The following is a 13,042-nucleotide window of genomic DNA, read 5'->3' as shown; positions in this document are numbered from 1 at the left end:
TCTCGAGGAAGGTAGAAAGGACAAAACTTGAGGGCGAGCAGCTCCAGGTTGGGTGAGCAGAAGCGGGCGAGAGTAACAACATTGGCATTGTTGCACCAGTTGTTGTTTACCATCACACACACTCCGCCGCCTCTCGACTTCCCCGAATCTGCCGTCCTGTCCATGCGGTGAACCGAGAAGAACTCGGCCGGCTGGATAGCGTGGTTTGGTACCGCTGGGTTCAGCCACGACTCGGTGAAGCAGAGGAGATTGCAGTCCCGAATGTCCCTCTGGAACTTTATCCTGGCCCGGAGGTCATCAAGCTTGTTATCCAGAGACTGGACGTTCTCTAGCAGGATGCTAGGTAAGGGAGCTCGGTGTGCCCGAGCCCTCAGCCTGTTCCTGACGCCGGCTCGCTTCCCTCGAGGCCTTTTCCTTTCGCCGCGTCTTCTGTTTTCCCTCAGGATCTCCGTCGGCCATCTTGAGTCCGGGGTTACAGACCGCTTGAGGTGAGTGCTATGTAGATTAAGAGAAATAAGGGCGTCTCTGCTGTACGAGATACGCGCCCTGGTGTGTAGAGACGGGCTGCGGAGAAATCAGGGGTAGTGGGAAGAGCGAAAAAAGTGCCAGGTGTGGACGGAGCAGTCGTGACGGCAGCCGACCTCACCGGCGCCATCTAGCACCAGCTAGTGCTGTGTTCCATTATCAGCTAAATGGTATCTTGAGTGTTTAACTACATATTGTCACACTCCTTTTGGCACCCAGCCAGCACAACATACACACTCCCATTAATGATTTTCCACAACTACTTTCTGATCCCAATCGCACATTTATTGAGCACTGATTACTCACACCTGTTCCTCATTTCCCGTCACCTATTCATTCCCACAGGTACTGTGCACCTGCACTTCAAATTAGCCTCCACTGAGGCTAAAGCATCGCTCTGTCACTGACTGCATAAGTCTTTAAGAGTTAGTTGAAACTTCATTTTTCTTTCTGTTAATAATCTTTCCTGCCAACCTGCACTCATACCTCACTCCTGTTTCTTCAATGTCATGTTCTGAATTTAGATGCATGGGTGCAGCTTTGATGTTAAGAACCACATAGTCCTCTATTTGGCTGAAATTCTGTTATACAGTATCTCTTGCTCAAGACCAAGTGAAACAAATATTTAAATGTTTACAATACTGTGAATTATACTTATATCCCACTATATAATACGAGTGAACATGTTATTATAGTTCTAATGGTTATAAACAACTCAAATGTAAAAAAATAATTGATATGATGAAAAATGACCCCTTAGACAGTTTTGTTGAACAGTAACCTACTTTTGGGGCACAGGAGAACAAGGGGGGGGGGGAGGATTAAGTACACAGGTATGAGGTGGGGATGGTGTTAGAGATTTTGGTGGATGTGTGAGATGGAGATGGTGTTAGAGATGTTAGGCAATGTGTGGGATGAGGATGGTGTGAGGGTTGTCAAGAGATGGGTGGGTGCCTATTTACCAGATTGTGTACATTTACTTCTTTTATCTGTGCTTCTTCTAAGATGCATGGACACAGAACAGCCTGTAAAGACAAAAGACTATAAGTGCACAAACTGACCATATACGTTTAGGGTTGTACTTACAGGGAATGATGTCTAATGTGTATGAGTTCCAGAGTGGAGCAGTTACAATTCTTGGTTGAGAGAGAACACAGAAAAAAAAACAACAGAATGAACAAAATGTTGTTTGATCTCCCATTAAAGTTTAAATAGATCCACAGAGCCACAGATGAAATTTTGTTCCCACCCCACCCATCCTCCAACACCTGCAACACCCCCAACACCATTCCCACTCATCCCCAAAACCCCCAACACCATCCCCACCTATCCCCAAACACCCCAATACCATCCCCACTCATCCCCAACACCCCAATACCATCCCCACTCATCCGCCACATTCCCAACACCATTCCTGACATCTCCAGCAAGATTCCCATCCCACCCATTCCTGACAGTAGATTTACTAGGTATCAACCCGGTTTTACAGGGGGTTACAATGTGCTGACACACCTACTGTTATAACATCACTACAGACCTGGAGGTAATGGGTCACTCTGGCATTCTGTTATAACATCACTACAGACCTGCTGGTAAAGAGTCACTCTGGCATACTGTTATAACATCTACAGACCTGGAGGTAAAGGGTCACTCTGGCATTCTGTTATAACATCACTACAGACCTGCTGGTAAAGAGTCACTCTGGCATACTGTTATAACATCACTACAGACCTGGAGGTTAAGAATCACTCTGGCATATTGTTATAACATCTACAGACCTGGAGGTAAAGGGTTATAACATCAATATGATGATAAAGACCTGGTGGTAAAAAGTCACACCTTGATATTACTTATTTAGTTATTCACTTGGAAGGCTAATTTATAGGACAACAAAATAAATGTCTCTTGACAGAATCTGAAAGACAGTTATAATCCTGTTTCACAAGGAGTGTCAGAACAAAAACTATGGAAACCTGAGTCTTGCATCTTACACTGTTTGTACAGATATTGAGTGATTCCCTAGTTAGCTAACTGTTACAATGACTCTTTTACTAAAAACATGACAGGGAGGAGGAATTTGGTAGTTCTATTAGCTAACATAATAATTATCATAGCTGGAATGTAAAAAAAGAAAACCAGCAACAACAGTAAAAACAAGATGCTGTAGTCATGCCCATGATGTCATCCAATCAGGATGAGTGACAAAAAGTGCAAACAATGGCACCTTTTCAGATTTGGGAAGGTAAGCAACATGGTTGGAACTTTCATCGGCAGACATCAATAAAATAACTTATTAAATACGAAGACTGATTATTCTTATGGAACAAAGTGTTGTCAGATGTCGTACGGTTGAAGCTTGTATAAAAATATTTGTGCACTAAATCAAACTAGACTTATCTAGTACTCTTGTTTTATGCTAGCATATTATCTGATAGTACCTTACTACCAAGTCAGGAGAGCCTACAGCATTGGCTGACAGTCGTCAGCTTAGACCTGATCATCTTCTGCATGTCCACAGCAGGACTGCACAACATGTCCACATTACATTCTTTCTCATATGCTGCAGATGTTGCGTCTGGGCCATGAGATTTACATTTTACTTCATCCATCTCCAGGTGTGACAGGAGGCGTCGTTTAACAACGTCCGAGTGCTGCGTAACCATTAGCTTGTCTGTGAGTGTGGATGAAGGTGTTTCTCCTCATCAGCAGCTTCCTTGTTCACTTCATATAATCTGTTTCCTTTGGCTTGCTGCTGCAGTAGCATTCCATCAGATCCATGTTGCCCAACCTGGTTCATCTCTGGTTTGTTTCAGTAACAAAATAGACATTTGCCATCGCGATGCTCTAAATTCCGACAGTAAAAATGTCTGAAAGACACACGTTGAGTATTTGAGAATGTGTTCTTCAAGAATATAGAGGTGGGATCTGATAACAATTTGATCTGTAGATTTTATAGGACTTAAAAAATGATATATAATGAACCAAATATACATTTTACATGAGTTGCTATCCCATTACTCTAAATTCCTAAAGTAAAAATCTACAAAAGTAGCATCATGGGTACAGGAGGAAGTGTATTTCAAGAATATTGTGTAGTTATTTGATAACAGTTTGATTTGTTTGTTTGATAACATTTCAAAACGTTTCATTTAGTGATCTGATTAGACATTTTACGTGAGTTTCTACAGTAAAGGTTTTTGAAAGTCATACCATGGGTGCATGAGAAAGTGTAGAATCAAGAATATAGTGGAGTGATCTGATAACAATTTTATACATCTTAAAATATGATATACAAAATAGTCCAAATAGACATTTAGCAGGATTTTATCATCCCAATACAAATTCCTACAATAAAAATACTTTAGTGTCATGCTGTGAATATGTTGGAAAGTTTTTTCCAACAAGATAGTGAAGTGAATTGGTAATTTGATTTGTGTTTTTATGGAATTTTAAAAATATACTATACTGAACTGATTTGCAAAGTATTGCTATATAATTTGTCTACCGTCTCACAGTTAAAAAACATTAGGAAATCTTAATCACATATAGCTAAGTAATCTTTATGTAGCGGATTTAAATGAAAATAAGTAGATTTTTGACTTTCCTACAAATGTATTTTGCGCATTAGGCCTCAGTAAGATGTTTATTAATTAATCTGTTAAACACATTTCATTTAGAGTCTCAATAAATGCGCGAGAGGTATACCCCTACGTCATTTCACAAACGGGTTACCGTAATGCACGATGCAGGCGCGCACAGAGCTTTTGTTTGAAGCGCGGATAGCGTGGCCGCGGTATTATTCCGAACCGGGCAAGCGTAATATTTCTATGAATTGGTGATGGGTTACAATATTTTGATCCAATCAACGACAAAAACACAGCAGAATACAACCATGATCATTTTTTACAATGTAAAAATATAATAATCACTGAACTTGCCTCCAGATGCCCAGTGAACGCTAACGGCGAGAATAAGTAGGGCTCTCTTTAACGTTATTTTCTGGTCCATCCTCTCAGTTAAGAGGGGTTAAGTGGGTTCCTCGCCTTTAATTTAAAGTTTAACTCAAGTCACGGAGCAGACACGATGGCCCAAGAGCGAGAGTGTGGTAGTAGGAGGTGTAGCAAGAGTCCCAGTGGGATTAAGTTCAAATACACAACACCTAGCCGTGGAGAATGATAGAACAAGTTAAGCGGCTTCAGAGACAAAACCAACCAAGCAAGGCAGCAAAAACAAAACAGGACGTCTTGTACACGGTACAGAAAGAAAGTGAAAGTTATTGTAATCGAAGTGAACTTACGTTTGAACATCAGGAGTCTTTGCGGAAATTTTCTTCAAATATCAATGTCACAGTAACGCTCAGAAAATGTTGCAGTTGAACCCACGTAACACTTGTAACAGGTGCCAATTTTTTATAACGTAATAAAAAATTAAAAGTATAAACGCACATTACAATCATAAAGAATTACAATTTTACAATGTAGTGAAGTAAAATCTTGAAGAACACTGAAATATAGAACCATGAAAGTTAAAAGTGTTACACGTGCACACAGTGATTGTTAGCACTATAGCCACAAGAACTGATTCTGGTCCCTTTATTGTTTAATTTGCATATGCTTGTCCTAACTTGTGTATTTAATCAGTAAATATAATTTTAGCTTTCACTGGTATGCAGATGAGACACAGCTATAACTGTCCCTAGCACCTGCCACTTACAAGTCTATCTGCTCCTTGACAGATAACACAGCCAGTGGGTTCCTTCACTCAAAGGAAGAGAGGACAGGGGTCATTATTATAGGAACTGGCACACAGAAATGTTCTGCCAGTAAAGCTTGCCAAAACTATTAATTCATTCATTATGCACTATTCTCTATTAGCACATTTAGAATAAAGGGCAAAACGTTTTTGGATGGTGTGAATGGTTAATTAGCACCAATATATTTATTCAAAATGTTAATTAAAAAACATCAGTATATATAAATACTACAGTAACATAAGCTCTAATAATAAGTAAGGAAACTAAAGGTGGCTAAGATGCTGATAAAGAATTTAAACTCAGGTCAGAGTGTAGTTACAAGCAAATATTTATATATTATGAATTTATGAATCATAGTGTCTGAGCACTCATTCAGAACAAGGTTCAGAATAGTTCAGAATAGTGTAGAATATTAGGCCCAGTAAAAACTGTTGAATCAGTTAAGCGCACTGTTCTTAGCAGTAAAACAACAATACCATCTGAAAAGAAAAAAATATATAAAAACACTTCAGATAAAGTCTTGTAGACTGAATCATCAGTCTACAAGAGCATTTATTTATATTGTACACTACATTGTAGGCCCAGAGCAGTTCCACCTCCTATGATAGAGCTGACTTTCTTGACAAGCCTGTTCAGTCTGTTAGGATCCCTCACTTTCAGACCACACCCCACCACACCACAACAAAGAACATGTCAATGTTATACCACTGTCTGATAGAACATGTCACTGTATACCACTGTCTGATAGAGCATGTCACTGTATACCACTGTCTGTTAGAACATGTCAATGTTATACCACTCACTGTCTGATAGAACATGTCACTGTATACCACTGTCTGATAGAACATGACACTGTATACCACTGTCTGATAGAGCATGTCAATGTTATACCACTGTCTGATAGAACATGTCAATGTTATACCACTGTCTGATAGAACATGTCAATGTTATACCACTGTCTGATAGAGCATGTCAATGTTATACAACTGTCTGATAGAACAATTCACTGTATACCACTGTCTGGTATAGAGTATATGAGTAAATTCTATAAATCCCTCTGGATTACCATGTGACTGGGAGAATCACTTCCATAAATCCCTCTGAATTACCATGTGACAGGGTGTCACAGACTATGGTGCTTGAATGACATAGCATAGATTCCTTCAATTTGAAATATAATTTTATTTGCATTACCAGTGTAACAATTTCAAGAAAAATGTAACGGGTGGCTCGCAGCACCAACCTTCTGCCATCAGAGGGAGCCCACATGCCATTTAGCCTTGTTATCCTGATCACCCACAGGAGGTCACACTCCTATATAACAGCTTTGTACAGGCCACGCTGTTTGTGAAGCTTTGAGAGAAGAAAGGAGAAGATCATTCTCTTCCTGTTGCAGGCAGTGTTCTGTTTGTGTTTCCCATCTTTTAGTTGTTTGTCTTTTGTTCTTGTCCTGATGGATTTTGTGAGAGAGAAAAAGTACTTTGTGATATTTTGTGGTATAGAGTGGTTAGAGTTAAGGCCCAACACTCAAGCAAACCCTGGTTCTATCCAAGTTGAATGGGCTTGACTTGTTTTCGTTTTTGCTTGGAGGAGGCTAGGAGTTCACAACAGAAAAGAGAGTTTCACGAAAGACAGAGTTCACAACTTGGATGCAGAAAGACTGATTTGCATTCCATTATATTTTGGTCACTAGGTGGCAAAATTGTACAACCTTGTGATAAGGTTATATGCAAGCTACAGTTAGCCTGTCATTGCGGCACTAGCGACCGGAGGGCACATCTTGAAAATATGCACTCAAATGAGTACGGCCTGATGTCTGCTAGCATTTTAATGCTAGATAGCATCTGATGAGCGTTAGCTGAGTTAAACAATAACATAACAGAGGAAATGTGTGTCACAATTTCCCTTTTCTGGAGCTATGTGTTCCCTAGTTCCACATTTTTGTTTTATTTTCCCCAGTCCTTGATTTGTTATAGCTGTTTCTATATTCCCCTTGTTAACTGTGTGTGTATATACCCCGTGTTTTCTGTCAGCTTTGTTGGTCATTGTTTGATGTCCCAGTGTTGTGTGTTAAGTGTCATGTCTGGCTATTTGACCCTGGTCTGTTCTGCTGTACATTATTATGGATTTGGCCTTAATAAATGTCACTGACCCTCACACTTGCATGCTTCTTTGCCTCATTGGGTTGATTCCACTATGATTTTTTTTTGTTTGTTTGTGGGGGTTTTTTTTAAATAAAGGCTTTACAGTATAACCAGTATTCTAGTCTTATTTACCAGATGTCCCTGAGTGAACTGTTGTCATCACTCCACGTTACTCTGCCCGTAGCACCTGAACTTAAGTGGTAAAATACGGGTGGCTTGCAACTGTCTGCCACTAGAGGGAGGTCATGAGCTGGGAATTAATCAGTGCTCGTAAGCCTGATCTCCCTCAGGTGGCCTCACCCCTATAGAACTGCTTCCCAAAGCACACGCTTTTGCTTCTTGGAACGTCAACCAAAGATATTTTCGGAATTTCTTCATCTGATTGCTTTTTACAATCCACTCAAATGCCAATTGATAAAACCATGAGTGTTCCATATTTTTCATGTTTAATTCAGAAATAAATCAATTTACAGAAGAAAAATACATTTAAAAAAAAAGTTTCAAAATGTCAACAGTCAGCATAACAGATGAATGACTGTATTCTGTCACATGCCATATTTCATAGAAATTGAGTACATTTACTCACATATAATAATAGCCTAATATAATTTCTCATAGCACATAACCTTCAAACACTACAGTGAGTTTGTGTTTTGAAACCTGTAAGCTTGTTATAATTGTTAATTTGTTAATTGTTAATTTACTCAATTCGAAATACAATATACTCAACTTGAAAAGTTGCCAAACTTTCGAACATAGTCGTACAGTCTCGCCTCTCATTATGAAAACAATGTTATATTTTAGAGACCCTATTTTAAGACTCACCTAATTCAGTTTACATGTTGATTTTATAGGACTATTATGATCCAAACATGTCCACATGAATATCCTACCTCAAGGATTTACAGCTCAATAAACAAATTTCAAATTTTACTTTGGCATTACATATTTGTAATTTCTAAAGAGCAATACGCCTTTACCTCCTCCATGACATTCTATTTTAGTTTGTGTTGTTTACCAAAGCACAACCAACACATAAACGTCCACATTACCATTCAGTAATGAATATTATGTTACATCAACATGCTAAGCTACTGTTAGTCTGGTAGAATAATATATAACATGGGTATGCACCTCTTCTCTATGTGTCCCTGATGTGTGGGTTTTATGGGTAATGTAGTTCACCAGGTCATGCTGTTGGTCCTGCAACAGTACAGAGGATGATGGTCAGAAGTGATAAAACAATACCACCCGCCTTCTCCAAAGGCTTTATAACATATCTGAAGCTTGATGTTGCATTTAAATCCTAACATGACTGGACCTTTTAATGAAATTGCTTTTATAATATTTTTAAGGTTTATATCACAGACGGTATATACAGCCTATGCTTCCTATGTACTTTTCATGAAACCAGCTTACACATTAGATCATACTGGTTGCGTTTTCGTTTTTTTCATTCCCTGCCAGAACCTAGACTAAAAATGCTCATGAATAATTTAGGTTTTCTGTCCACACATGAAAGGTATATATTAAGGTATGTATTAACTAATGCACAATAATTAAAATTAAATAAAATTAACATTCCCATACTTACCTGTTTTGTGCGTAGAATGTCAAGGTTACCATCTGTTGTAATAGGTGACAATGAAAAATCATTTTACTATAAAAATGAAACATAAAAATGTAGTTTTCCAGGTATTTTATCATATATATTATTTCAAAAATATATATTATTTGGAAGGCCAATATAATGACAGTTGCTTTCTACCCATAACTACCCAAAACACAGGCAGACTTAAATTTAAAATAAAAATAAATAATTTATTTTTCAATAAGCAAATTCCACCTGGATTAAATTTCTTTCCAGACAAATTTTATTACTTCACTACACTTTATTGAGAAAAAAACTTTGTGTACAGTTTACGACTATCATCATACTGCACTTGTTTCAGCCACACTTTAGCTCTTCATCATTGGTCAGTTCCTGCCCACGGAACCAATGTTGTCAGGATATCTTAAGTGGTGGACCACTTTCAACCCAGAACTTATATGAACACATTGAAAAATTTCAGGAGCACTGCTGTGTCTGACATACCAGCACACCCTACCATGACTCTACCATGTTAGTGTCACTACTGTGTGTGATACACTCATACCAGCACACCCTACCATGACTCTACCATGTTAGTGTCACTACTGTGTCTGACACACTCATACCAGCACACCCTACCATGACTCTACCATGTTAGTGTCACTACTGTGTCTGACACACTCATACCAGCACACCCTACCATGACTCTACCATGTTAGTGTCACTACTGTGTCTGATACACTCATACCAGCACACCCTACCATGACTCTACCATGTTAGTGTCACTACTGTGTGTGATACACTCATACCAACACACCCTACCATGAATCTACCATGACAGTGTCAATGCTGTGTCTGATACACTCATACCAGCACACCCTACCATGACTCTACCATGTTAGTGTCACTACTGTGTCTGATACACTCATACCAGCACACCCTACCATGACTCTAGCATGTTAGTGTCACTACTGTGCGTGATACACTCATACCAACACACCCTACCATGCATGTTAGTGTCACTACTGTGTCTGATACACTCATACCAGCACACCCTACCATGACTCTACCATGTTAGTGTCACTACTGTGTCTGATACACTCATACCAGCACACCCTACCATGACTCTACCATGACAGTGTCACTACTGTGTCTGATACACTCATAGCAGCACACCCTACCATGACTCTACCATGTTAGTGTCACTACTGTGTCTGATACACTCATACCAACACACCCTACCATGACTCTACCATGTCAGTGTTAATGCTGTGTCTGATACACACATACCAACACACCCTACCATGACTCTAGTGTGTCAGTGCCGCTGCTGGGTTGAGAATGGTTTGCCACCCAAATAATAACCACTAGCAGTGGTCAGAACTGAACAGTTATGAATGGGCTTAAGGGAGGCTGAGATGCTACAATAAGAAGACAGGCACATCCGATGAAGTTGTCAGTGAGTGTATGTGCAGGGTGGTTGTTGTTTTGTGTTTACTTTTTTCTGTGTTCTGTGTTTACAAAATACTTTCCTATTTCAGTAAATTCTGTCTCTATATAAACTGTATGTCTATTTTTTCCCAGAACATGATAGTGATGAGTGGGTCAAATATATTTAAAAAAAATAAATAATTTAATTTTAAGAATTCAAAATAAAATAACATGTAGGCCTTGTTATGTCTAAATTAGCTGAGCTTTATAAGGCAATACTTTACCCTTCATGTCTTTTCTGTTCTTCTGTTTGTTATAGATGATAAGAAGGGAACTGAGGAGAAACACTATCGCTGCACCAAACGCCACAGTGAGAGTGAATAAACCCACACAGTCACCTTTGAAAAAATGAGAACATTATTACATTTAAGTCAGCAAGTATTGCCCATTAAGTTCAACTGATATACAGATATACACAGAAAACAACAAGGATATACAATGGGAAATGCACATCAATCCTACAATCTGGTGACTGAGTGTAAAACCAACTGTCTACTAATCCAAGAACAGGACAAGCATGCAAACTAGGAAAAGAGAAATGGCAAACCTTCTTTAGTTATGTTGATGCTCTCAGGTGTTTCATTTCTGTCTACAAAATGAATCAATATTTTTACAGGCTGAATAATCTAATTTGGTTAAATGCAATGTTCTTCTTTGCTATTTGCATAAATGTTCCTTAAATATTTAAAACATAATGGAGTGTATGTTTAAAACTTTAATCTTTGTTTAGTTCTGTTATTTTGCAGTGGTTTGACCAGTGTGTTGTTTAAAAACAATGGCATTGTTCCTGGTTAACTCAGGTGGTTCACCAAAGGCAATACATTAGTAAAGGAATATCCTCAGATTAGATTATTACCTTTGACATGTAAATATGTTGTGTTGCTAAAGGTTATCTTATCATTTAGCAGCAAACTGCAGTAATACAGTCCTGAATCTGTGGGATCCACTGCAGTGATGGTGAGAGAGGCATTCTTGTCATTCACAGACATCACAGTTCGATTGTTTGGAGTGAAGAAGTAACAATTGTTTGAGTTGCGATTTTTACATGCAACACTTTGTGGTACAGAGTTACTCGTCTGTTTGATCCAGAATATGAAAGCGTGACCATGCAGGTTGTGTTGGCACCACATAGTGACATCAACACCAGGTTCTGCCATCTGAGTGTTTTGAGAGTACAGAGACACTGGGAACAAACCTGCAACCCACAATGACAGTAGATCAAAAACTGCAGATCAAACACTGCTGAAACAAACACTGCTGAAACATGATTATTATTGGACCACTCATTATCATTTGTGGAGTTTGCATCTGACAATAATCTTAGCGATCTTAGTGCTATGAGACATTATACTTAAAATCTAAACTTTATGTAAGACTGGCCAACTGTTTAATATTTTAGCATAACAGACAGAAAAGCGAAATTTTAAATTAGAATTATTAGAAATCTTCCATGTATGAAACAATTAAGCAAAGCTTATAATAAAGTTCATGGTTTTTCTTTCAGTTTAATAATGTCCTGAATTAATACTACTTACCTACACCACAGAGGATCAGAGACAGAATTGAAGTGAAATCCATTGTTGTATCTTAACAGACCCCAGACAACGAGGAAATCTGTGTCAGATTAAGGTCTGCTGATGTATGTAGAGGAGGTGTGGCTTTCACCATGGACAAACTAATATGTGAGCGGGATGTAAAATGAACACAGTTATATATCTATAATGCACTAAATTCAATTCTGTTTTGAATAGTAGGAATCATTAGTATAACAAAAAACAAAACAGGAAAAAACTGTATAAAAAACTTATTGCAGTGGTTGAAAAAATGTATGTACCATATCTATAAATTACACACTGCACAGGAAAACAACCTTTTGTAATTGTTTTAATTAATTTTTACAATCTTGATATTAGAAAGTTTACACTTTCCTGTTAATTACATTCTAATAATTTAATTTCTGTTTAAGTTCTGATTTGTTCTGATAACTATAGACATGTTTTAGTGTATTTTATTTAGTTTCCTGAAACATTGTAATTATGTGATAATTGAATGTATAGAGACCTATTGAAATAAACTGGTACATCACACTTAACACGTTATAGCTCCATGGACATGGAATTTGTGAACACTACTCCCTTGAATTACTTCCTTGAATGTGCTCACTCAAAATGTTTATACAGGCATCAATGAGCGCACGTTAGGAAATGTGTTAGCGTTAGCCCTTCAGGCCACCGGAGGTCTGCCTTACAGGAATTCTAGTGTTGTCTCCATGGTTACATTCTACTCACCCGATTTCCTTTATCCGTCTCCAAAACGACCACTTACGCTACTCTGTGTGAAGTATTGTCAGCTCTGTAGTCAGCGTTACCAAGCTGTTTCTTGCTCTGTTGTCTCGTGTACTGAACCTAACCCGTGTTTTTCCATCTCTGATCCCTGCTTAGCCCTTTGTACTGGTGCTGGTTTTCTGTCTGTCTTCTCTGGTGTTTGATCCTGTTCTATATTTTAGATTACTCTTGACCTTGTCTTTTTGAACTGCCT

The 13,042-nt window shown here is 38.5% G+C and overlaps 2 protein-coding genes across 5 annotated transcripts in view; both read right to left on the bottom strand.

Moving 5' to 3' along the window:
* The window catches only part of LOC113592079 (H-2 class I histocompatibility antigen, Q8 alpha chain-like), a 144,108-nt gene that overhangs the window by 121,974 nt on the left and 9,092 nt on the right, over positions 1 to 13,042 (bottom strand). The window lies entirely within an intron of this gene.
* LOC118241384 lies at positions 7,925 to 11,695 on the bottom strand. 2 transcript variants are annotated; one of them, XM_035526270.1, is made up of 5 exons: positions 11,361 to 11,695; positions 11,052 to 11,093; positions 10,729 to 10,842; positions 9,017 to 9,048; positions 7,925 to 8,625 (listed from the first exon to the last, which is right to left on the bottom strand). In XM_035526270.1, the coding sequence occupies exons 1-5, from the start codon at positions 11,659 to 11,661 to the stop codon at positions 8,509 to 8,511; spliced, it is 606 nt and encodes a 201-aa protein (XP_035382163.1). In that variant the 5' UTR covers positions 11,662 to 11,695; the 3' UTR covers positions 7,925 to 8,508. The 2 variants fall into 2 exon arrangements, with proteins under 2 accessions (XP_035382163.1, XP_035382164.1); XM_035526271.1 differs by lacking the exon at positions 11,052 to 11,093.

This window comes from Electrophorus electricus, chromosome 5, assembly GCF_013358815.1.
Source record: "Electrophorus electricus isolate fEleEle1 chromosome 5, fEleEle1.pri, whole genome shotgun sequence".
Lineage (NCBI taxonomy): Eukaryota > Metazoa > Chordata > Actinopteri > Gymnotiformes > Gymnotidae > Electrophorus > Electrophorus electricus.
The sequence above is the reverse complement of the archived record's forward strand: the minus strand, read 5'-3'. Positions and strand labels throughout refer to the sequence as shown.